Source organism: Gambusia affinis, linkage group LG07 (assembly GCF_019740435.1).
Source record: "Gambusia affinis linkage group LG07, SWU_Gaff_1.0, whole genome shotgun sequence".
Lineage (NCBI taxonomy): Eukaryota > Metazoa > Chordata > Actinopteri > Cyprinodontiformes > Poeciliidae > Gambusia > Gambusia affinis.
Window position 1 is genome coordinate 1,899,103 of NC_057874.1, and position 27,407 is coordinate 1,926,509.

A 27,407-nucleotide genomic window follows, 5' to 3' on the forward strand; every position below is an offset into this window, starting at 1 on the left:
CCTGAATGAATTTCAGAATGTTTTCAGGGTGCTGAAAAAGATGGCAGCCGTCCTGATAGTCGTACCTCACAGGTCACCCTGCCCCCATCATCACAGCACACATTCAAACCTCCATGCACTTGTGCAAAACGTATCCCCAGGAGTGTGCTCGTGCTATAATAACATTGCTCTTCTATTTTCTCCTTGGCTGCACCCGGCTCACAATCATGTAACCACTATGGATTTTTTAGTACCCAGTTAGCGGTCAGTGCAAGTGGCTTTGAACAGAGCAGGAGGCAGAAAAAAAGAGGCTCCTATAAAGAACCCAAAACCTAAAACATCAGTAAAATGCTGCTTGTTGAATGCTTGTATGTTGAATGCAGATATAATTAGCTCCATTCAGCAAACCAGAATGAAACCAAACTTTCATCAGCTAATCTTATCAACTAATCTATGGATTGTTGTTTGTAAATGTAGCAGAGTTAATTTTATTAATTTATTTTATTTTTCTTGATGAACCTTCTCAAAACGAATTTTATTTGAATTGACATGTCTGTTATATATTATTTCTGTTTTATCTTGCTTTCATTTTTGGACCCTAGTGTGTAAAAGCCATCCTCATCTATGGATATTTGTTTTCCTTTGTTTTTTAATTGTATTTTATTTTGGCGGGGAAGCTTTTATTTTCTTACTCCCTGTTTTTGCGTTATATCCTGTGTGTTCCCGCTGCCCTCCTCAGTTCGCGCCAAGCTGCGCTGAGGAGAGGTAGGTGTACAAAGTTATCTTTAAAATATCTATAAAGTATCTATTAAAATATTGAAAACGTTCTAAAAATATGTTGTAGATTCATATATATATATATTAATGTTAGCGCTGCACTATGCTGGGCATTTGTCTCCCACATTGGTGACACCCTTCAAGTTTTCTTTATCAACGTGCTATTATTTTATTTATTTTTTTTTTCCTTTCGGTTGGTTAGGGTGTTTGGGGAGAATCCAGAGCCCAGGAGCTGCTGTATTTAAAATGTTCTTGTTTTGAACAGGTATGTGTGTGTTGTTTCTTAAAATTAATTTATTTAGAATATTTCTGTGTTATGGTGGAAAATTGTAGTTATAGGGCAGATTATTTCTGTTTAGGTTTTATTTTAATTGTTTTCTATGAGTGTAGATTTATTTTATTATTGAATCAGAGAATTTTAGTTTTGTTTAATGCATTTCTGTCAGTTCGCGCCAAGCTGCGCTGAGGAGAGGGTGTTTGGGGAGAATCCAGAGCCCAGGAGCTGCTGTATTTAAAATGTTCTTGTTTTGAACAGAAATAAAGTTATCCTGAATCCTGATTTCGATGTGGGTCTGACTTCCCTTCTCCAACCGTTACATCTGGTGCCGTGACCCGGATCCTTCGATCAGCCGCTGCCGATCACCGAGGTTCTGCCGTGTGCTCGGAACGTCGAATGCTCAAGTTGGTGGACTAGTGGGTTCTGTCAGGCTCCATGTTGGTTGCTATTTGGTAACTGTATGTAACTGTTTCTGGGCAAAAAGAAAAAGAAGTATCTACTGCTTCCTGTATATTTAGTTTTTGTTAAGGGGCGTTTTTATAGTAAGATTGTTTTCTGTGTTGTTTTATATACTATGGCAGAGGAAAATAAACAAACCTATGATGTATTTTCATCCCCTGTTGGAAGAGGGAGAGGTTTACTTAGCCTAGAGAAAACCTTTGTTAATGACACTCCAGGAGCTACCTCTAAAATGCAGTTTGCATCGGATGATGGTAGAGACAGACATGAACCATTGTATTCGACACCCATTAATCCCAGTGAGCACACCACTACACATCAGTTACGTGAACTTATTGGAGAATTAGGAAGTCAAATCGGTGAATCCATAGCTAGCCGGCTCCTAGCCTGCCAGCCAGCTCTTAGCTCACAGGCTCTTCCCAATAAATCATCTAGAGCTGAATCATTCACAGCAACTGCTGACACCTCCAAAATAAGTCTGATAGTCAGACCTGATATTAAGGACCCATCCATGTTTCGTGGAGATGGCACAGACAAGTACTCCATTCATGAGTGGATAGACACAGTTGAAGTGTACTTACAGAAAGCAGACCTCCCACCTTGTGAACAAGCAGAGGAAGTTTTAAACCATCTCTGTGGCAAAGCTAAAAGTATTGTCAAAGTGGGCCTGAAGAGTAGCTCTACCGGCAACCCAGTAGCACCAGAGGCGATATACAATATTCTGAGGCGCTACTTCAGTGATACTCCCGGCTCGTGTCTACCTTTGGCCGATTTCTACGCCACCCAGCCGAAAGCTAAGGAAACACCTGTTGACTATTGGATCAGGTTAAACACTGCTGCAGAAGTGGCAGACAGGCATCTGAAGTCCCAGGGGGGTAAAATGGACAACATGGACTCAGAAATTGCCATGATGTTTGTCAGAAATTGCCCAGACCCCAACCTTGCTAGTGTCTTTAAATGCAAGCCCACAAGCAAATGGTCCCTGGCTGATGTGCAAGAAGCTATTGATGAGCATCAGAGGAGTACCAATCTAAAAAACAACCACAATCCTGCCCAATACACATGCTCTTCGTAGCTGCTGCTGCAACGGCCAGTGAACCCCTAGAAAATAAGCAGAGTACACTAATGTAAACACAGCCAAGCTCTCTGACCCTGTTAAACCAAGTACAGCTGTTGTTTCAGAGTCAAATGCTTTGGAGAGAGTACTTAGCATGCTAGAAAGAGTACTAGAGCGTACAAGCCAGCCTAGTCCTTCTGTTGTCCGACCAGAGACTGTTCCATTCAGCCATGGTTCCCCCTGCAGGGTCTGCAGACAGGCCTCACATTCCACACGTACACATTGTATGAGGGAGAAAAGATGTCTGGAATGTTTAGAGATTGGGCATCAGAAAAAGGACTGTCCCAAGGGATCCTCAAATCGACCAGGCAACACCTCACCACATCAGGGAAACTAATACACTCACATGAGGGAGGGGATAGTGTGAGTGGGAAAGACAAAACCCTCAAACTCGAAGACGATGTACAGACCATATATTCTGAGTGCGTAAATTCCTTCCGTCTAACACCACTGTTCTATTTCAGAATATAAATAGGCTTGACAAAGCTGACAGTCTGTTCTATACAGATGTTGAGGTGGAGGATGAAGTGTCATTGAAAGCCCTGCTTGACACTGGTTCAATGACATGTACTATCAGTGAAGGAGCTGAACAGATGTTAATTCGTTCAGATTCAGTCTCCATGTCCAGAGATGTTTGCCCTGACATTACGCTTGTTGGTTGTGGTGGGATGAAAGTTAAGCCTAAATGCATTTATGACCTAAAGATGAAAGTGTATGGCTGCACTTTCAGGGTCCCTGCACTGGTTGTTCCTGGGCAGCAAGATGAAATTATTCTAGGAACAAATGTTATCAAGTACCTCCTTAAGCAGTTTAAACAATCTAAACAGTTCTGGCAGGTTCTGAGTAAGCCTGATTCAGAAGAAGCACCTGAAGTAATGCAATTCCTCAACATGCTCTCTGGCATTAAGAGATGGAATGGAGAAACTATCCCTGATGTTATTGGGACAGCTAAGTTAATGCAGGCTGTTACTCTTCTGCCCAGGCAGGAACATTTAGTCTGGAGCAAGTTGCCGGCAGCCTCATCCTGTTCTGAAGGCAGTGCTGTCTTGATAGAACCAGCCAAAGCAATGACTCATAAGAATGACATAATGGTTTGTAGATCCATTGCCACTATGAACGGTGAGAGATTGGTTCCAGTCAGAGTCCTAAATACTTCAAGTCAGCCAGTAACTCTGAGACGCAATACAAAGGTGGCACAGGTGTCGGTTTGCATTGCTGTGGAGGACCTGGGAAACCTCTGAGCTGACTGAAGCTAACTCATTTGAGGTAAAAAATCAGGCAATGCACAGTGAACTGACTAATGACGCAGAAGACTTTCACTCATCGGACTATCAAGAGTCCTTAGTCAAACTTGGACTCGAGAGTTTGGACATTGAATCCTGTGAGGTGTCAGACTATTGGAAGGGCCAGCTGTTGCAACTTGTCCGAAAGTATGAGGCTGTCTTCTCAAAAACTAAGCTTGACTGTGGCTCAGCAAAGGATGTTGTTCACAGGATCCATCTGTCTGACTCCCGACCCTTCAGGCTCCCATACCGCCGTGTGCCACCTGGGCATTACCATAAACTCAGACAGGTGCTCTCAGAGATGGAAGAACTCGAGATAATCCGCAAGTCAAAGAGTGAATGGGCATCACCGCTGGTCCTTGTGTGGAAAAAGAATGGGGACCTTAGGATCTGTGTAGATTATCGATGGTTAAATGCTCGCACAACAAAGGACGCCCATCCTTTGCCACCAAGCAGACTGTCTCGCAGCCTTGGGTGGTAGCACTATATTCAGTGCTATGGATCTCACCTCCGGCTTCTATAATATTGCTGTGGCAGAAGAGGACAGGAAGTTGACGGCCTTCACAACACCCATGGGGCTTTATGAGTTCAACCGTCTACCCCAGGGATTGTGTAATAGTCCAGCCAGCTTTATGCGACTAATGATGAATATATTTGGAGATCAAAACTTCCTGACTCTTCTTTGCTACTTGGATGATGTACTAGTCTATGCATCCAATGAGGCTGAGGCCCTGAAAAGGTTGGAGATGGTCTTCAGCAGACTGAGAGACCATGGGCTAAAGTTAGCCCCTAAAAAATGTCAGTTTCTTAGAAGGAGCGTAAAGTTCCTCGGACACATTGTGGACAGTAATGGTGTCTCGACCGATCCAGACAAGGTTAGGGCTATAACATCAATGACGGTTGCGGACCTTATGATGGAGGACGGGGTGACACCCTCTCAAAGGAAAGTCAAATCATTCTTGGGCATGGTAATGTACTATCAGCAGTTCATTCAGGACTGTTCCAAGCTAGCCAAACCCCTTTTTGCTCTTACAGCTGCCCCGAGAGGGAGGAAAGGCAACCCACGTGGTGTCGCTTCATTCAAAAAACTGCATGCAAGTGACTGGAAGCAGGAACAGGAAAACTCATTCGAGCTGCTGAAGTCTGCACTTTTGAAATCTGTTGTCCTTGCACATCCTGATTTTAACAAACCGTTCATCCTCTCAACTGATGCCTCCACTGATGGACTCGGGGCTGTATTATCCCAGGTTCAGGAAGGGGAGAGCAAAGCCAGACCAGTCGCTTTTGCTAGTAAAGCACTGACCCGTGCCCAGAGCAAATACCCTGCCCACCGATTAGAGTTTCTTGCACTCAAATGGTCAGTTTGCGATAAGTTTAGTCATTGGCTCAAAGGACACACCTTCACCGTTTGGACGGATAACAATCCACGTATATCCTCACTAAACCTAAACTGGACGCATGTGAGCAAAGATGGGTGGCAGTTGTCCCCTTACAGCTTCAGCATCAAATACATACCTGGAAGTAAAAATGTAGTCGCTGACGCTTTGAGCAGACAACCATTCATCAAGAACAAAGTCTCCCAAAGGCTGGTGACTGAGTCTTATGAAGCCTTATTGGAAGAATCACAACAAGTGAGGCAGGATGCAGTTCAGGAGGTCTTTCGGGTCAGTACCGACCATCAAGGGGATGAATACCTCCAGGCTCTTCAACGCCCAGAACATCAGTCGCTGAGTGAAGAAGAGGTATCTGCAGTTCTGCTGGGACATGCAAAGTGGGACCTCAGTCACGAGCAAAGGGTGTTGACTTGGCTGGCTCAAGACGTAGAGGGGCTAGTGCCAACTGGTTCGGTGCCTCTACCTATGCTCTCCTTCAGGCCCTCCAGGAGGCACAACAAAATGACCCGTACTATACAGGTCATCCCGTTAAATCATCACGAGGCAGGCCCATCCAGGAGAGAAAAATCTGCTTGCTGCCAAGAGCTTTGAAGCTCTTGAAACAGTGGGAGAAACTAAGGATGCTTGACAACATTCTATATAGGGTGTGTAAAGATCTAAGTACTGGCAAGAAACGATACCAGTTTGTAACTCCCTTGTCTCTGAAAGACCAAGCACTTCATGGCGTTCACAATGAGGCTGGACATCAAGGCCAACACCGGACATTACACCTGGCCAGGCAACGATTCTTTTGGCTCGGAATGGAGCACAGTGTTCGAGAATATGTCAAATGCTGCAAACGTTGTGTTGTGAGCAAAACTCCTGAACCCGAGGGTCGAGCCCCCTAGAGAGCATAAAACTACAAGCCCTCTGGAGTTGGTGTGCCTCGACTTCTGGTCTGCAGAAGATGCTAGGGTCGAACCGTTGATGTGTTGGTGGTAACCGACCATTTTACCAAGATGGCCCACGCTTTTCAGTGCCCGGATCAAACCGCCAAACAAGTGGCTCGCAAGCTATGGGATAGATACTTCTGTATTTATGGTTTCCCTCAAAGAATCCATTCGGATCAGGGGGCAAATTTCGAGAGTCAGTTGATCCAAGAATTGCTGCAAGTGGCAGGGGTAAAGAAGTCAAGGACCACCCCATATCATCCGATGGGCAACGGCCAGACCGAGAGGTTTAACAGAACCCTTGGTAATATGATCAGAGCCTTACCACCCCGCGATAAGTGCATGTGGCCACAGATGTTGCAAACATTGACTTTTGCTTACAATTGTACTGTCCATGAGTCAACTGGTTATGCGCCTTTCTATTTGATGTTTGGTCGGATTCCTCGACTCCCAGTCGATGTCATGTTTCATAATGTGGAAAGGGATAATGAAGTCACGGATTACCACAGCTACACAAAAAGAGTCAGAGAGGACCTTAAAGAGGCTTTAGCTGCTGCTCAGGCTAATGCCTACTCCAGCCAGCAACATCAGGCCCAGTTGTACAATCTAAAAACAAGGGGCACGGACATAGTTGATGGGGATCAAGTACTCTTGGCTAATAAAGGGGAACGTGGCCGTAGGAAGCTTGCAGACAAGTGGTCTTCTAACATCTACATTGTTGTGTCTCATGATCCCAGATGCCATACTTACCGCATCAAAGACGCAGCAACTGGACAAGAGAAAGTAGTCCATCGCAACTTACTTCTTGCAGCAAACTTCCTGCCACTTGAGTTGGACAAAGAGCAAGAGTCGGTGTTTTCCTCTGACATCACCCCAGATCTAAGTACTGTTAACGGTGGTGACCAGGATGTCTCACTTGTGTATTCAGAGAGTAATGGACTGGACCGCACTGCTGATTGGGTGGCCAATACCACCTCAAACCCTGAAGACCTCCAGGATGCTGAAAGTTGTGTCAGGAATCTTCAACCAGGAGCAAACGATGCTGAGGGTCTTAGAGAGATCGGAAGTGACACGGCTAAGTGCTCTGACTCGCCGCATAATGAGCCAGGAACTGATGAAGAAGCAGTTGTCATAAGTCCTGGTAGGCCAACAGCTCCAACAACTGGTGCTGTAAGTCTTGTCAGATCCAGGGCTGGCAGGATAATCAAACCAGTTAACAGACTGATACAAAACATGGCACAAAAGAACACACAGACACGTAATGCAGTTTCTGGATTTGCAAGGAGTTTATTTTTGTAGGATTAAACAACTTTTGTTTGTGAATAGAGTATGGTAGTATTATACCTCTGTAAATAAGTCAAAACCCATTAGCTAAACTGTATGGGAGAGTAACAGCCACTGACTGTGAGATTGTGTTTACGGCACAATCCATTAGCAAGCAGGCATTGTTGAGTCTGGCCAACTTTCCAATGTTGCTTTTCCTTTCCTAGAGGAAGACCTTTAGTGTCGTTCAAGTGTGTGTGGTCATTGTCTGTCAGATGGCAAGAATATTATTCTGTGTCCAGTCTTGATTAATGTTGGGACGGTTTTGAGAAGTTCAGGGGGGAGTATGTAGCAGAGTTAATTTTATTAATTTATTTTATTTTTCTTGATGAACCTTCTCAAAACGAATTTTATTTGAATTGACATGTCTGTTATATATTATTTCTGTTTTATCTTGCTTTCATTTTTGGACCCTAGTGTGTAAAAGCCATCCTCATCTATGGATATTTGTTTTCCTTTGTTTTTTAATTGTATTTTATTTTGGCGGGGAAGCTTTTATTTTCTTACTCCCTGTTTTTGCGTTATATCCTGTGTGTTCCCGCTGCCCTCCTCAGTTCGCGCCAAGCTGCGCTGAGGAGAGGTAGGTGTACAAAGTTATCTTTAAAATATCTATAAAGTATCTATTAAAATATTGAAAACGTTCTAAAAATATGTTGTAGATTCATATATATATATATTAATGTTAGCGCTGCACTATGCTGGGCATTTGTCTCCCACATTGGTGACACCCTTCAAGTTTTCTTTATCAACGTGCTATTATTTTATTTATTTTTTTTTTCCTTTCGGTTGGTTAGGGTGTTTGGGGAGAATCCAGAGCCCAGGAGCTGCTGTATTTAAAATGTTCTTGTTTTGAACAGGTATGTGTGTGTTGTTTCTTAAAATTAATTTATTTAGAATATTTCTGTGTTATGGTGGAAAATTGTAGTTATAGGGCAGATTATTTCTGTTTAGGTTTTATTTTAATTGTTTTCTATGAGTGTAGATTTATTTTATTATTGAATCAGAGAATTTTAGTTTTGTTTAATGCATTTCTGTCAGTTCGCGCCAAGCTGCGCTGAGGAGAGGGTGTTTGGGGAGAATCCAGAGCCCAGGAGCTGCTGTATTTAAAATGTTCTTGTTTTGAACAGAAATAAAGTTATCCTGAATCCTGATTTCGATGTGGGTCTGACTTCCCTTCTCCAACCGTTACATAAAGTTACGCAATCAAAAAATGAACACCAATAATTTGAGTTGTTTTCATTTTCAAAGTCATTTTTTCACCATATTAGTCATTTAGAAATGTCACAGTTTCAAATTAATTACTTAAGGCACAAACTGAGTATTTAGTTTACAAAGTAAAGCAAGCTAAATATTTATTTTGAACCTTAATATGTAACTTGCAATGTGAAATGCTTCGTCTAAAAATTTAGCTCCAAGCTATTTTAGTTAGCAAGCTAAATATTTAACTTCGAATGAAATAGTTAGTCTGTAAACTTAATATTTAGCTCCACTGTGAATTGGATTAGTTTATATTGAAATGAATAATGTAAAATAGAGATTTATTATCTTCTGAAAATAAACCTCTTGCATATTTTAGTTTGACTGCACTCTGATTCAGTTCTGCACGTAGAAATCCCGACTCACACATGGAGGCTGTCTCCCTGACCAAATGACTGTCTTCTTTGAAATGATTCTGTGAAAGGGAACAGAAAACACTCAGCCTGCACAGAAACAGTTTGAAGAACCACTGTCGAGTCCCCTCCACAGCCCTGTAATGGGATATTCATTTCTCCCACCGCTATCCTGCAAAGTTATTTCCAAAGACAGAGATAAACCTGTAAAGGGAGAGCTGTTGTTACCGCGGGTCAGAAAAAAAATCCACAGTGGATTTATCTCCATGAACGCCCTCACATCTTTATCTTTCATCCTCGCTTATGTGTGCTCCCAGTTCCTTTTATTGTGAGCGCAAATTGTCCAGTTTCACAAAGCTTGACGAACAGAAACACACATTCGCCTGGAGAGGAAGACCTGGCCGCCGCACAAACATGTGTGTTATGGTAAAGTGGAACAATGTTGTCAGCTTCCAGCAGCACCATACAACTCTCAAATCCCAACAAAGGGAGGTACAAACAATAGGGATGAAAAAATGCTAAGCTTAATTCAACAAAATGTGCAAATGCTAATAGTTTTCCATTGTGCATACCTCGATTTCTCCCTCATACTCTGAGGAATCCAGCAGTGCCACCTTGAAGGTGGAGGTTTTAAGACGCTTTGAGCCTTTCTGAGGAGATTTCAGGGTCTTGTTTGGGGAGGTCTTCTCAGATGTGTCCTCTGCCTCTCTGTGTTCATCCTGGTGCTTGGAGTTCTGTTCCTGTGAAACATCAAAAGTGGGATTGGAGATGGTAAAACATCAAAAGTTAAAAGTGGAAATTAACAAAACCAAAAATGTGATATTTTCCTTAATGCACAGCACGCAAGTTGAAATTATGAAAATACATTCATAATTTACTTAATGGAAGTATCCCAATTTCGAAAAAACACGTATTTCAATAAAAGGTTTTGGCTCTAGGATGAGGAGGTTAAATAGATGTATTTCATAAAACTGCAGTAGAAACACTTTTTTTCACATCATACAACCCACATGATCAACAGTTGGATGTTACTACTGGCGAAAACTAAAAAGAAGATGACAGGAAGTGGTTGGAGGATGATGTTTTGTTTCGTTTTGTTTTTGTTGGACAGTGTGCAGACGGCTCCGCCACAACTCTCACAGCATCACAGTTCATAAAATGTTGTGTCATTCCAATGTGTAACATATTTGACTACAATTTCCCCAAAACGCCAAATACGTAGCCGCTCCAATGTAGGTGGGGCTTATCGCTCCAACCCCTGTATAAAACACAGACTTCTTATTCAATATACATTATGAGCGCCAGCATCATGGTTGAAATATGAATATCTCTCATATAGCTGTTTACATCCATTGTTGCCTTTATTTTTAAGGACTCATCTCAGAAACAAGCTTATTCATGTGTGATTTTAATTTTATGTATTATTTGATGGAAACACCACAATTACAAAATTGTACATTTTTGACAGCACAGAATATAGAAAGAGATTTCTGCACATTTGTAATGGAAACGCAGCTGCAGTCACCATGGTGAGAGACCCAGGCTAACCTGGTAACCCATTAATCCTGCTTTATATTAGAGGCTCCTGGTTGGAACAGGGTTTAAATAATGGGATGGCATTAGAGGATGAATGACAGGCGTCCTAATTAGCTGATGGGCTGCAGATGCAGGGAAGTGGAAACGAAAGCAACTAAGGGAAGAGCAGAGAGGAAAGAACACTACAGAATACAGAAAAACGTAAAACAAAAAAGTAATGTCACTAAATCTACGGAGTTTAAACAGTGTTTAATAAAAACTGATTTCAAGCAAAAATATTGGCAATGTTTTTTAAACAGAAAAAATGTTGGAATTTAAATAAATTTGATCATCTTTCCTGTAGCTTTTGTTTTCAGCTCTTCTCCTCACTCTCACGCCAAATGAAACTGAGCGGAGTCAAAGAATCCAGAAACAGACGCAGATTTCACCTTCTTAAACCTTTCACTAAACAATTCAATGCAATTTGTTTGTACACAATCAATTTGCGCTCTCTAAAGGAATTTACTTAAATAAAGTGATTTCAATCTGATCATACATTCTTTCCAAACTCTTCCTAGTTATTAAATATTACATCAAGTTCAGTTTATTAGTCAGATCAGTTTGAAGGTTTTCTGTCAGCAGATTGGATTGATTCATTGACTTGCAGCGACAGTGGAGAGGAAAACTTCATCTTTAACAAGAAGAAAGCTCCAGCAGAACCAGAGCATGGCTCAGTACCAGACACACATTTACAATGAATGGATGAAAAATGACAAAAGAAAATATACTATTAGATATTTCTCTTTTTTTTTTTTTACCTTTGAGAATAAATAAGCTGGAGATTTTAGCTTAAAAACTGTTCATTTACCTAAATGTTGAGGGAATCAGTCCAAGCCCTCCCACAGCAGGGAGCGGACGCAGCGTCCCAGACGTCTGCCAGTGTCTGTTACTTTAAATACACCTTTGAAAGAGTTGTGACTGGGCTGATTGCTGATGGGGTTTTAAAGGTATTCAGAATCATGTGAGGCTTTAGATGGGTACAAAAACACAGCAGGAAACTCTAAATTCCTTCTAAACACTCGAATTTGAACCCCTGCTGAGTCTGGAACAGGAAGAAAACATCATCTCCATCAACACGTGGTTATTACTGCTGAATATGAATTCACTGAGATGCTAACTGCTATGATTTGGCTTGATTTGGCTATGATTTCCCCATTTTAAGATGGGGAATCTGTAAATCTGCCTTATTAGAAGAAAGGGATCAATGTCCTTCTTTAACAGAATTGTTTTCTGATTTCTTAGTCTTGATTTTTTTTTTGGTTTTTTGTTCTGTTTTTTTATATATATATATATTTCTGTCAACTGTCATCTGTAACATCAGGCTACTGTCAGTGTTGTGAAATCTAATTCAAATGAAAGCAAAAAGACACATGGCTTCTAATAGACAACAACTTTTTATTCCCAGTCTTTTCCATTTTAAGATTTATTATACCTTGTAATAAGTTTAAGTTTAAAAAAGTTGAAATGTAAACTCTATATGATGCTACTAGTAATCTTTAGCAAAATAGATTTTAGGTGAAGGTTAATAATAATAATAATGTCAAAAAACACAATTTTGCAATTGCGGTATTTCCATTAAATATTAAATGCAATTAAAAAGTTTGTTCACATGATAAGTCTTTAAAAAATGTTGTGACATCATCTTTCAACCACTTCCTGTCGTCTTCTTTGTGGTTTTTGCTTGTAGTAACATCTGGTTGTTGATCATGTGACTCATGTCATGCATAAAAAGTGTTTCTATTGCAGTTTTGTGAAATATGTTAATATTGATATGGCTGAAAAACCACCTCATCATAGCAGCAAAACATTTGATGGAAAAATGCCTTTTTCTTTCTTTTTTTTTTTAACGATATATTTCCATTAAACAAAGTTATTTTTGCAATGCAGAATTGCACAATCAAAACACTGGGAGTCCAAGGCCACTTCATATTGCCTCACTGACCTGCTTGGCCATCTTGTTGTCAGAGGATGAGTCCTGCATGTTTGCTGCTGCCCCCTGCTGTCAGGGAGGCCTCCTAGATCCCTGCCGTCCCCTCCGATTCAGGCGTCGTCTCAGTTTCCTCAGAGAAGTAGTACCTACCTGGGAAAAAGGTAGAAAAACAGCAAACTTACGCTTGAACATTTCAGATATGACAGTTTCATAAACCTCTTTAGGAACCTGCAGTCTGTTTGTGAGACAAACAGTTTGTTCTTAATTTTACTCCTAAAAGAGGTAGAATGTTGTCTTCTCTGCATTTTTAATGTATTTTGATCTTGTCAGCTGGATGTTGTTACAGCCCTGAAATGATTTTACATGCATGTTTTTTTTTTTTCTTTCATGTGTTACCATGCCAGTTAAAATTTGTCATAATGGCTAAGTTGCCTCTTATAGGACAATAAAAAATTATTTGTACATCAGGACTGCATATAGACCCAATATCTAGAAAACATCCACCTGTAGCCACAGCACTGATGCTCAGCAGGAAGGTTTATTGTAACATGAACCTGGTTAAAAATCCACTGCATAGCGTTTTTTTTTTTTTTTATACCTGTTAGAGAATTTTTGGTATTATCATTTTGTTATTACTTTAGTTCAAATTCAGTCTGTTTAAAGTGTTCTCTTCCTTATGTGTGTATGAACTGACCTGGAGGTCAGGATTGTCTGTTTATCTTCATGTGAAACCATTAAATTCTGTGTTTCTCAGACCCTAAATTCTTATCAACCAGAATACCCCCTAAACTGCCTGTGAGCAGTCGTATTTTGTTTTGTTAACAGCTTGACCGAGATTTGAACCGGGCTCAGATCGTAGATCAGTTATCACACCTGGAATTGGGTTGCTGGTTGTTTAGGTTACATGTTTTACGACCTCTGTTGTTTTTACTAACTGCCCCCTTGGCTGTTTTTCTTTGACAATAAAACAGGGGCTCGCGTGGAAGGAGATCAGAACTCTCTGTGAGCGGCTTGGAGAAGCTGATATCGGAGACTTCTCCTTTTGCAAAAGCTTTGTCATAAAATTCATATACGTTGTCTGTGGTTCTTTTATGTAGGTTCAAGGAAAAGTACTTATCAATATCAATGATCTAAAGTAGCCATATCAGTTTTGTTTCCAAATCCCGTTTACTAGCCATGCTTCATAAAACTGCTACATTGTAGAAAATTCTGGTTAAACCTTCCCTGATCAAATTGAGCCATCAAACAAAAACCTGACACAAAAGCAATCATCTAAAAAACACATTTTTTCTCTTGACGAATTGCGCTTTTCAGTATATCTTTCAAAGTTCTTGATGAACTCAACAACTTCATCAGAAATGATGCACCTGCTCACCAAGGGCATGTGCTTTCACATAAAATTCCTCCCAGAGAAATATTAAAGAGTTTTTTTAGCATTCTTGGCAGATTCCTCAACTCACATTAAAAGTGAACAACAACAAAAAAGTATATCGTTGTAACACTAATGTCTTTCAAAGCAGAATTATGTGCCTTCCAGCCACAGAGCGCCATTTTACAGGCCAATCAAGAAACTGTTACCTTTATTTATTATAAAATGCTATATATGTCAAATATAACTTAAAAGAAATTTGACTTCATAATTTAACACATTGAAATTGGGTGTCTATTTCCTTAAAAAGTACTTGTGCTCTTTATGAAACTCCACCTTCAGGAAATCAATTTTACATAATACGGCTCCTTTAACTAGAACTTACAGATATGACACACAAGTTGAGCTTTTGTCCAGTTTTTACCAGATCCATGTGGTTCTAAAACACAACCAGAACACAAAGATCCACACAGTGTCGAGTGGGTTCTTTAAGTTGGGCCTGTTCGTGGGTTGGTGTGCATGTGTGGGGAGGTGGGGTGGAGTTTGTGCGCGTGTGTATGCCATAAGTGAATATTCCTGAAAATCAGCAGGAAGCTCCAGTTGCTGGAGGAGAATGGAAGCCAAACCACAAGTGCAGAGAGAAGCCAGTTCTGTCAGTTTGAAGAGGTGTGTGTTCAGGGCACGTCACAACAGAGACCTTAGAGAAGAGTAAGGAACAATGCAGTCTACAGAGACTACCAGCACTGAAACTATTTTGGAAAACTAAAAGCATTTAATTAATGTAAAAACTCTTAAATCTACTTCATGTAGTTTAAATGCAAATGTTTACCTTTCAGGAATTAGTTATTATGAACATAAAAGCAGTGCTAAAGAATGGTTTTAGATAAATAAGTAAATAAAAAGTGTCACAAGATTCTGTTTCCCTCATGAAAATGCAACAGCAATGTAACACAAGCTACGACTCCATCTGACTGTTGTGCGAATTTTGAGCAAACGTATAAAATTTTGCAAAAAAAGAAGAAAAAAAAAGATGAAAATGCTAATTAGTTGTGTTTTCATTTATTGATATAGTCGTGGTTATAAAGTTAATTTTACAGCTTTACACTTAGAAAAAGCTTATAGATAATGCAGTTTTCTGAGACTGAGATTTTATTCCCGCCTGCCGTATGCAACATTAGCATGCTAACATGCTAATAAATCTTTCTCCAGCACTAAGTCTGGTTGTGGAGTACCACAGGGTTCTGTGTTTGGATAACTTTCTTTTTTCCCTGCCTAATTTGGTTCACTAATTAGGCAGCATAACATCCATTGGTCTATATATCCACGCCTTTAGGTTTCCGCATACAGAAACATATACACAGATTTTCCTTTCATTTGTATTTTTTCTCAATATCAGTGTTAACTTCACAACATGTGCTGCAGTTCCAACACTGGTGTCGTTGGAATTTTTTTGATTGGGCCGAAATTTTATTCAATACTATTTAATACAATAAATTGTATTTTTATTCTTTTTTTTTCCTTTGTTTTTATAATTGGATAAAATAACAATAATATATTATTTGACAGAATAAGAGCCTCACTAAAGCAAATGAATGAAACTATAGGATGCGTCAGTATTTGTATGAAAAGCTTTATGCTCTCTATGTTATTAGTTATGAAGTGAATCAAAACGGAAGAAAGCTGCAGTGTTTCTGTGAGCATCTATTCATCTCACACAAATACACAAATATTGACTTTTTGCTGCTTATGTGCGTGATTAAAAACAAGACAAAAAAAATCTATATCACTGCAGATGTAATCCGTTTTTGTCGTTATGGGTTGTGCGTAGGAACATGAAAATGTAATTATTAATCATTTTAATCAATAAATTTGGACTCCTCATAAAAGCCAGAGTGAGAGAAAGATTTGATTTGTAGACTTTGGAGTGAAATATTTCAGCCAGCTTTGTTTCACTGTACGCTTTACATCACGACATCACCAACTTACATGACAAACTTATGGATGTCAGAATATGAAGACAAACCCGAAAAGAAGACACAAAAAGTTACATTACAGTTACATCTTCATCTGCCAACTGTGATAGAGAAATTGCATATTTCTATTTAAACCAGGCACTAAAGCAGCCTGTCCAAGGCAAACCTTTTGTTGTGAAATTATTTCATAGCCACTCGGTAGATTTCTCATCTGAAGGTTAAAATGCTTGCGACCTTGGAGAATGTTCTTTGGCGGCTGTTTATTAAAAATACTGACGTGTAAGACACATGTTGTCACAAAATATCTCCAAGGAGATCCAAGGAGGAAACTGTGACCTTGAATGACACTAGAGAACTACATACATAGAGGTACATAGAGAAAAGTTTCAAAAGTGGCAACATTCAGACAGCCAAAGTAAAAAAAAAGGTTTAAAATGGCATCCACTAGAGAGATTAGAGGCAGATTATCAGTTGTTTTTCCTGTTTTAAAAGTAATTGGATCACATTGTACATCATTATTTGAAATGTTTGTGTTGTTAACATTGTTACTGCAGTATGTGACTTTGTGACGGGGTTCTCTTATGATTTAGTCACATAATGACTAGTCCAAGTCAGAGATTGTATTTAGAGGATTTTATTCGGCTTTGGGTCAACAGTCTCACCTCCAGCGTGAGTCTCAGCACAGACTGCCAGCCTGTGGAACAGAGCACTGCTTTTAAAGTCACAGGCTCCGCCCACAGACACTCCAAACAATCAAGAACTAAACAATTACTTCCAACTCAAATAAACTCTTAAAGTATACAAAATAATAATAAGAAGAAGAATAATAACAATAACAGAAATAAATAAACTTGTAAAGAAAAATACAATACACAATTTAATACAAAACACCTGGTACTAATCAGATGACATCATGCAGTCATCATGTGACTGCCTCCTAGCAAGCCACCATCTAGAAAAAAAAACCTACTTGATAATAAAACCAGGAAAATGTTTGATAATGAAAATAATGGATTTTGGATGAATGTTTAACTGAAATAGGAACACCGCGTGTGCACCCACAATGAACCTTCTCAGCTTAACCTGCAACAAAAAAGGTAAGTGATTGTATATGTGCCTGAATAACTGACATGGACTCTAAAGGTCCTACTTCATGACGGCTCCTCCGTCACACCACCCCTCTCCTCTCCAAGGTTGGCGAAATTCGGCAACCTAGAAAGAAAGTCTGCCACTTTATTAAGTCTTCCACTCCTATGACAGATGGTAAATTTGTAAGGTTGCAAGGACAAGTACCACCTAGTCAGACGATGGTTACGGTCCTTCATGGTGTTGATCCAGGTCAGGGCACGATGGTCTGTCTCCAAATCAAATTCTCTGCCCAGCAGATAATACTTGAGGCTTTCCAGAGCCCATTTAATGGCCAGGCCTTCCTTTTCCACCACAGAATACCTCACCTCCCGAGGTAGCAGCTTGCGGCTCAGGTAGAGTATGGGTTGCTCCTCCCCAGGATCTCCTTGAGCCAGGACAGCTCCTAAGCCAACTGTGGATGCATCTACCTGGACCAAAAATTTCTTACTGAAATCAGGACTTCTGAGGACAGGAGATGAACATAGATGAGCTTTCAGAGTATTAAAAGAAGCTTCACACTCCTTGGTCCATACAACAGGATTCTTCTGGTCTTTAGTTGTCAAACTAGTGAGTGGAGAAGCAAGTGTAGCAAAATGAGGCACAAACCTTCGATACCAACCAGCTAGCCCCAAGAATGACCGCACTTCCTTCTTGGTTTGAGGACGAGGGCACTTTTGGATCGCTTCTATTTTGTCCATCTGTGGTCGCACCTCTCCTCTCCCCAGCTGGTAACCCAGGTATCTGGTCTCCTGTTTTGCCCAAACACACTTTGAGATGTTAAGTGTCAATCCTGCTCCTTCAATCTTTTCCAACACTCTTGCTAGATGTAAAACATGCTCCTCCCAGCTATTGCTGTAAATGATTACATCATCAAGATAAGCCGCGCTATGGTCTTCACTTCCTCGTAGTACTTTGTCCATTAGCCGCTGGAAGGTGGCTGGAGCACCATGGAGGCCGAATGGCATGACGGTAAACTGAAAAAGACCAGAAGGGGTGCGAAACGCGGTATACTGCCTGCTTGACGACTCCAGTGGAACTTGCCAGTACCCTTTACAGAGGTCCAGGGTGGTAATAAACTTAGCTCGTCCAATTCTTTCCAGCAGTTCATCTACCCTGGGCATGGGATAAGCATCAAACTCTGAAACTGCATTAAGCTTTCTAAAATCAATACAAATCCGCAGTGAGCCATCTTTCTTGCACACAATGACCACTGGGCTGCACCATTCAGAGTTTGAAGGTTCAATGATACCTGACCTGAGCATGGTCTCAACTTCATCTTGCAGCTGTCCTACCAACTGCTGTGGGACTCTATATGGACGCTGTCGAATTGGCTGCTTGTCTTTCAGTCGGATTGCATGTTCAATCAAGGTGGTCCGGCCTGGATTAGGAGAAAAGAGAGGAGACAGTTTCTGGAAGATCTGCTGCAGTTGTGAGGCTTGGTATGAGGTTAAGTGGCTGAGATTGGGAGTTGACTGTTCAGCCATCACTGCAATGCCGGGAACCTCTTCTTCTTCCTCCTCCTCTACTGGCTTCAACAGACATGATGTTTCTGGAACTGGACATGATGGTTCCTTCCACTCCTTTAGCAAGTTCACATGGTAAACCTGTTTAGCTTTCTTTTTATCAGGATGGTAGACTTCATAGGTGGTGGGTCCTAGCTGTCGGCTGATGGTATAGGGCCCTTGCCACTTTGCCAAAAGCTTGCTGGTGGATGAAGGCAGGAGAAGCAACACCTTTTGTCCAGGAGTCAAGACCCTTTGTCGTGCCTGCTGGTCATACCACCTCTTTTGCTTCTGCTGGGCCTGCAGCAGGTTCTTTTCAGCTTCTCCCTGGTACTCAGTAAGTCGATCTCTCATCAAAATCAGGTAGGGACTCAACTTGTTCTTTGGCCTGAGAACGAGTAATCACAGGACAAGAAACTTTGCCCCCCTCAGTTTGTACCTCTTCCAAAAGGTGAAACATCACAGGTAAATCAGTACCCAAAATGATATCAAAAGGTAGATTTTCCACCACACCAACAATTAGCAAATATGGTTGATCATCAATAATGACAGTCACTTCTGCTTTTGGATAAACATGACAATCTCCATGCACACACAGAATCTCAGTTTTCTTTTCATAGTTCACACATCCAACAGGTACAAGACTCTTTTTTATAAGTGATGTGGAACTACCACTGTCTATTAATGCAGTCACCTGCTGTCCATTCACAGTCACAGTTTTATGAGTTCTAGTTTCAAAGTTTTTGACTGCAGCATGATTTTCCACTCTAGGAGCATAGCAGGACCCAGTAAACTTAGTCCTCTTTATTGGGCACACTGAAGCCTTGTGGCCCAGCTGCTGGCAATAATAGCAAATCAATGGCTTACCATTAGATGGTGGATTCAGAGAACTGGTGGTACCTTTAACCTCTTGGCTTGGGTCTCTGGCATAACGTTGATGTCCAGGGTGAACAGGTCGCGGTACAGGGTTGGAGAAACGTGCTGCTCCTCCTCGCCGTGCGTTCATGTACTGTAGAGCCAACTTTGCAGCAGTCAGACCATCCGTAGGTTCATGTTCCTTCACCCAGGTCCTTACATCAGAGGGCAGAATGCTCAGCAGTTGTTCCTGGATGATGAGCTCCCCGATGTCCTCCTTGGAATGCTGGTCCGGCCGGATCCATCGTCGGTAGAGACCTCTAAGGCGGTGGTAGGTTTCCGTAGGGGTTTCACCAGCAGGTATAATTGTTGCTCTGAACTTCTGTCTGTATGTCTCAGGTGAAATGTCAAACTTTGTTAACAAAGCAGTTTTCAAGTCCATGTAGCAGTGAGCACGATCCTCATCCATGGCAGCATAGGCCTCCAACGCTTTCCCAGAAAGGAGTGGAATGAGACGACACGCCCATTCACTCTCTGGCCACCTCCAGGTCTTGGCAATCCGCTCAAACCGCAACAGATAGTTTTCAAGGTCTTCTCCTAATTGATAAGGGGGAATTTTTGGATCAGTGGTGTAACTTACTGACTGCGGTTGATGGCTTTGACCACCATCATCATCATCATCATCGTCATCACTTTGCTCTGCACCAACTCCTGACTGAAGGTGAGAACGTGGTACTTGATGTGGTTGCTGCAGGGACACCCTCAGATTTCGCAGTTCCTTCAGCAGTCCTTTCTCTCGCTTTTGCTGACCTGCCATAAAGTCCTTCATCAAAGTGAGAAACTCACTGCCAGATGCACTTGATCCACTGGGGCCAGGCTTTGGTTCACCTTCCTCATCTGATCCCTCTGTCGTTGGCATGCTTTCCAATGCTTTTTCAGCCACCTGTTCTTCCATCTTTAATTGTGATCGAAGACCAGATCTTTGCTTCACCAAACGAGATCCTCTTCTCTGGCTTGACATAATCCCACTTCTGACACCATATGTGACGGGGTTCTCTTATGATTTAGTCACATAATGACTAGTCCAAGTCAGAGATTGTATTTAGAGGATTTTATTCGGCTTTGGGTCAACAGTCTCACCTCCAGCGTGAGTCTCAGCACAGACTGCCAGCCTGTGGAACAGAGCACTGCTTTTAAAGTCACAGGCTCCGCCCACAGACACTCCAAACAATCAAGAACTAAACAATTACTTCCAACTCAAATAAACTCTTAAAGTATACAAAATAATAATAATAAGAATAATAATAACAATAACAGAAATAAATAAACTTGTAAAGAAAAATACAATACACAATTTAATACAAAACACCTGGTACTAATCAGATGACATCATGCAGTCATCATGTGACTGCCTCCTAGCAAGCCACCATCTAGAAAAAAAAACCTACTTGAAAATAAAACCAGGAAAATGTTTGATAATGAAAATAATGGATTTTGGATGAATGTTTAACTGAAATAGGAACACCGCATGTGCACCCACAATGAACCTTCTCAGCTTAACCTGCAACAAAAAAGGTAAGTGATTGTATATGTGCCTGAATAACTGACATGGACTCTAAAGGTCCTACTTCATGATGGCTCCTCCATCACAGACTTTCATAAAAAGTATTTCATTTACGTATGTGTTGAAACTGATTTGATGTCGTGACAGTTTGGTGATAATCTGAAAAAACTAAGCTCCTCCATTTTCTCCCAGAGCTAAACAGAAACAGCCAATCAGAGCCAGAAGGCGGGTCTTAGTGCTGTCAATCACAATCTTGTGTTGTGCTGCATATTCCCGACCCCCTACCATCCTCAAAGCCTCTCCACTGTTGCTCTATGCTATTGCTACAGCTTTCCTCTGTCAGCAAGTGCATAATGTCGATTGACAGCACTAAGCCCCTCCTCCTGACACTAATTGGTTGTTTTTGCTTTGGAGCGGTGGTGCATTTCTTCAGATGGAAATAGTTGCTCAAAGAGGAGATCAATCTTTTCACAGCATAGAAAACAAATATGTATAAGACATATTCTTTATAAAAGTTACATCCTGCAGTGAGAGGATCTCCCTGATGGCCTCTCAGCTCTACAGGCATTAAATCACATCAGTTTAATCCACCTGGGAGCTGCAGGCGATGAACATGGTGTTATCACAACTTGTTCTGAGGACAGACATCTACCTCCAGACTCCCGGCCCGGAAAAGGTCCTGACATATCGCACATGTTTAAAGGAGTGTGAACGTCCTCTCTCTCTGTCTCCTTCAGCTCCCCCACTGTGCAAATTGTCCCATTACACAAAAATCACAGTGATCTGACAGAAATGAATTCCCGTCCTTTGGGATAAAAGGGAAGCGGGGGTCCGCTCGGGGACTCATTTCCCACTTGCTGTCTAATCAATTTCCTGTCACCGGCTGAACTGTGGATATGATTTCAGAGTAAACTCTCTGATTGGAGAGAAGAGGCTCTGAAGAATGATGCATTCTCAAGGAGGGGAAAAAAATCAAGCGATCAGCATCACCGCCTCCTCCTCTGATTGCACTCTGAAACAATTGATTCTAGGCTAATAAGTACTCACCCACTCTCCTCAGTGGGTGCGTTACAAGTGTTTTTTTTTTTTCAAGGAGAGGTAGAAGGTTATGTCTGTTTATTCAGAGCAAATATCCTGCATTCTGTAAGTAACCCTCTTTCTTACAGTAAAATACTCACAGCATCATCATTTAGCTGAAGCTAATCCCTGAGATGGTGAGAGCAAAGTAGGTCTGCCATCTCAAAACAATTCTAAACCAAAAATTTTGCATTCATGGAGTAGCCTTTTTTTATAGACCTTTACACCAATATCACTACGGATTAGTCACATCCAGGATAAAGGAATACCAATGTTTAAGAAAAGTCCATTTTTATGACTCAAGTGTTCCATCATACCACTTTAAAAGGCCTAATAAGTATGTAAATTCCCCAAAAAATATTGATCTGACTCAAAAGTGGAGAACAGTGTCTTAGCAATATCAGTCACTCCAACACTTTTCCCTTTTTTTATTTTTTTTAACCACACCAAACCAGCTGTTTTGACAGTCATGGTTGGAAACTGTTTTCACACCTGATAATCTGCTCAACTCGGTTCGACTGGGGGTCAAAATTGCTATAGTCTTTTACATTTGCATCTGGTGCAGTTCACTTTCACACTGCGCTGTCAAACCAACCAAACCCTTTGAAAAACCTGTTCCCCTCCTCGCCTGCGGTGGCGCTGCATCAAGAACCAGAGAAGTAAATCACACAAACATTTGTGAAGAATAAATTGAGGGCAACTTCTTTCTTCATAAAACGTAAACAAAAATAGACTTTAGAAGTATAATATTTCACTTTTGTCTTTGGAAAAAGTAACCGACTTTTTTTCTCCCAACAGCACTAGACTCACATTTGTTTTAGTTGTATTTACCCAGAATGCCCTACTCTACAGTCCGGTTCCTGTTTTTGCAGCGATCTCCAGTCACATATGCATTCAAGGCGGGCCAGAGTTCACTTCACCTGAACCGTGACCTAAGTTTGTAGGCAGGTTAGAGTTCACCTTTTTGGATCGATATTAAAATTTTTGGAAGTTAGGTAAACAGAATTTTTTAAGATTTTTACATTCCTTAAATTTAATGAAAAACAGCTACACTTATTGGAAATACTTTCCATGTTAAATTCTTATGTTTGGAAAAGGAAAATCAGTGGCTGTGGACTGCCTCCTACTTACATTTATTATTGTCTTCCTTATTAACAATCCCTGAAAAGAAACATCATAACAGTTTAAAGGTTCATTAAGAAGCACTTTCATAAACTACTTTATTGTTCCCAAGGGAAAATTTATAATTGGCTCAAGACTGTAGGGTAGTAGCTGTCCAAACAAACAATAAAATACACATATAATAGATACAAACAGCCATATATGTAGACTATGTAGACACAACCATTTAAAAACAACAGAACATCAACGTTATTGCTCACCTTCCAGGCCTCACTGTACTTTATTTTAAAATTTTGATTGAATATTTTGATGGAGGTGAGTATAAAAGAGCATGTTTGGGGATTGTGTACCTTCTACTTACTGCATATCCAGGATCAAATATGGAGATTGAACTTGTTTTAACAGAAGTCCCTTTGATCTAGGGTTTTCTCAGAGAACTCATAATTTTTAATCCAACTGTAGTCTTGAGGTTATGTTTTCACAAAACTTTACTGTAAGCATTCTGAATCGTTCTTAACTTCCCCCTGAGCCACAGAGTCAAAAGTTTTCACCGTGTGGACATCCAACAACAAATTACCCCAAAACAACTGCAGTCAACCCCCTCCCAGTTCCCACTGTGGATATTTTTCACTCGCGTTCTGACCACGTTAACAAGCGCGCCGCCAACTGTGACACATTTCACAAAGACTCCAGAATCGATAGTTACCGCTGTTTGTTTGTTGGAGGTGAAAATGCCCTCCTACAGGCATGTTGAGACACACAGGAAGAGGATGTGATAAAGAACACAAATCACCAAAACGTAAAGTTAGTTGGAGGTAAATGGGTGTCCCTTATAGAGAGATTGTGTCATTGAATCAGATTAATTGGCAAATTAGCACAGATTGATGTGGTAGAGTGAGGCAGTGGAGCCTGGCGAATGCATTAATTTCTTGTAACAGACTATTACCCACAATTGCCTCTATCTGCCAACTGACAAAGACCTCTGCAGCAGTGAGGAGGGAATCTCAAAGTGCAGTGTGGACTGCTATTTTTTTGTTGCACACTTCGTGTAGCTCCCAGACAAGCTCTGCCTTTGATGCGTGGCTTCGGTTCTAATAATTCATCAGAGAAGAAAAGCATCATGTCTCCCCTAACAAGCCGGGCCAGTCCCCACCTTTCTTCTGCCTCTTCCTCCTGTCTGTTCAGCCTCCTCAGAGGTACGCTTTAATCAAAGCCAGGCAGGAGGATGGAGAAAGTGTGTGTGTGTGAGAGAGAGAGAGAAAGACAGAGAGAGAGAGAGACGAAGTGTGTATGCATATGGAAGAGAGCAGACTAAGCTTCGAGATGCAGTTGCCAAGGTAACTGCATACAGTCCTCTCTTTCACACCCGCTCATCTCTCTCTCTCTCTCTCTCTCTCTCTCTCTCTCTCTCTCTCTTTTTTTTTTCTCTCTCTCTCTCTCTCTCTGAGGGATGATAGGGGAACAGAAATACCAAGCGAACGAGAAGGTGAATGATGAGGCAGCTGGAAAGAAAGGGGATCACAGATAAACAGAAAAGATAAAGAACGACAAGAAGGAGGAAGTATGATTATGTGGCATTTCAAGTCGGAGCAAATATCAAACAGTCGCCATCATGGCTCAAGGTAGTGGAAGTGAACAGTAGATGTGTTTCCATCTACCACACAATTGCACAATTTGACATTTATAAATGTCAAAATTTATAAAATAAATTTGCTCAACAGAACCATGCCGACTCTCACTTTTCAAGTCAAAGTTTTGGTTCTAGGACCAGGTGGGTTTTTCAGTGTAATAAATTGGGTTTATTTCACCAAACTGCAACAGAGACATTTCTCTCACATCACACAGATGTTGCCGCTGGAGCAAACCACAAAGAAGACAATGACAGGAAGTAGTTGCAGAATCAGTTTGTAAACTTTTTAAAATTTTAAACTTATTAGCTTATTAGCTGAATAACAACAAATTGTTCAGCTAATTGAATTTGGTCTATGCATCATGAAGATTTGACAATGTCATTTACTCATTAATATGTTATCAATTTTAGATTTTGCCTTATTTAATATATTACATTTTTCATTTTTCAAAGTCTTAAACTTTGTGCTTCTATTGATTTTTAGTTTCTGAGTCCATCACACCACTGTAACGAATGCTAAATGCTAACTTTAGTATGCTAACAGAGCGTATTCTAGTCCTCTTGGTGTTAGATTGTGAATAGTCTGCTACAAATCTGCTACTTTCTCTCCAGAAGTTGAGAAAATGATAAATTATATAATAAACAAAACGTTGAGGAGTAAAATGTAATTTTGTTCAGTTGTATCTTTTACGTTACTGTGTTTACTGTATCTCTGCTGCTGTACTATCCAGCAGTGTCTCATATTGGCAGTTGTACCTTGAAGGCAGCAGAGTCTCAGTCTGGCATGTCGCCCCACTGCTGCCTGTCAGTGGGAGTTCACACAGTGGCCCAGAGAAAAGGATGGGAGACTCAAGGACACCACTGTCACTCACCCAGCGCCAGATCCAAACACACTGACACTCTGACAACTCATGTTAGCACTGATGAGACCCATCGGGCATCGCTCAGAGCACTTCTTATTTACCAACTACCTCCAGTAAAGAAATAAAATCAGTTTTTTGATAGTGTGATGTTAATACTGCTCGGGCTGGAGTGCCTGGCGTAAAATTCCAGGATTACTCTCACTCCCATTAAACACACAGTCTGATTTAAATAGAAAAAATGGGACTGAACAATGAAAGCTTAACCGATGAAAGAGACTTAAATAAAATAGCTAAATAGATCATTTTTCATCTGATTTGTCCTCCATTTTGAAATCACAAGTATATTTTTTAGATGAAGGCATCAGATATTAATAATGTAGTAATACACTTTTTAAGTCCATTTTGTTACGTGTGAAATAAAAACTTTTCAGGACAACCACACCTAAGAAGCAACAACTGATTGAGGGTTAAACTCAGCTAGCTAACTAATTTAAAGCTGGTTGCACATTTAAAACTCCCACTCTCAAAAGTCTGTACAATTCATAACTTATTCTAAAAATAATAAATATAGTCATTATGCAACTGATGTTGACATATCAGTTCTAACAGAGTTGTACACCACACCATCACTAAGCTAAATACATCAGTTGTATTCTAATCAAAATCTTAAAAAATAAGGCAGTTAATGTTATAATCAGCGGTGGGACTTCATAACATTTTTAATCAAGTTAATTCCAGGATCCTCATTTTAATCAAAAACTATCAAAAAGATAAACAACATTTTCAATTTAAAACCTCTTTCTTTTCCTGCTGCATCACCAACCAAGTACTAATCTGTTATTTACGGTATTCAACCATCAGAATGGTGCAAATTGATATTATATCCATTCAGCTTTCACTGTTTTCTAACCATTCATGTGACTTCTTTTGAAAGGAATCCTTCTTTAGAAACATGGACTGTGGATGCTGACATAACGTTGAGGACGTCTGTGCTGCTGCTACATGTTTAGCAATCAAATGATATCTTAGCCTTGAATAGCTATGCTGATAGCTACTCTGTGTTCTACACACAGTGTAGAACAAATCATTTCTGTTCTACACACAGTGTGGCTAGTTTTAGCACAACTTGAACATAACAATAGTCTTTTCCAGCATCCAATATGATTGTTTTTAGAAGCAAACATGAACCCCAGAGAAGCAGCTTCGTCATTCATTTGCTGTTTGCGGATGTTGCTTGTGCATCAGATTTATGGGCGTACCAGAAACTCTTGAATACAAAGGATTCTGTTCAAAACCGTCACATGTAAAAAAAATAAATAAATCCTTTCTTAATTTTTACCCTGTTGAAATCTTTATTAGTAGATGAATTAATCAAAATGAATGTGCTACAGTCCCATAGTTACAATGCAGCTGTTATTCAACCGTTCCAAACTAATGTGCTTGATTAATAGTATGCAAAGCGACATTTACAGTTTTCTGTGAATTGCTATCTGCTCTCTTGAAGAAGACTTTTTCATTCTGTACTAAAGCTCAGTGGAGCATTCCCAGGATCAGCTGCCTTGCCTCTGACAAATCTGTCTTTAGATGCCACATGTTGTGCACCCCAAGGACTGAAAAGTTTTTTTTTGTTTGTTCCCCCCTTTCTCTCCTTGCAATTTTTCCACCGCCCCC

General features: G+C 40.6%; 1 protein-coding gene across 6 annotated transcripts in view; it reads right to left on the minus strand.

Annotated features, from left to right (window-relative positions):
• The window catches only part of LOC122834663 (protein 4.1-like), a 115,684-nt gene that overhangs the window by 43,615 nt on the left and 44,662 nt on the right, over positions 1–27,407 (minus strand). For all 6 annotated transcript variants that reach the window (XM_044123314.1, XM_044123313.1, XM_044123316.1 and 3 more), the window contains 2 exons: positions 12,666–12,803; positions 9,721–9,888 (listed from right to left, as the gene is read on the minus strand). In XM_044123314.1, coding sequence (XP_043979249.1) covers positions 9,721–9,888; positions 12,666–12,704 — 207 coding nt within the window. In that variant the 5' untranslated portion in view covers positions 12,705–12,803. The remainder of the gene's footprint in view (positions 1–9,720; positions 9,889–12,665; positions 12,804–27,407) is intronic.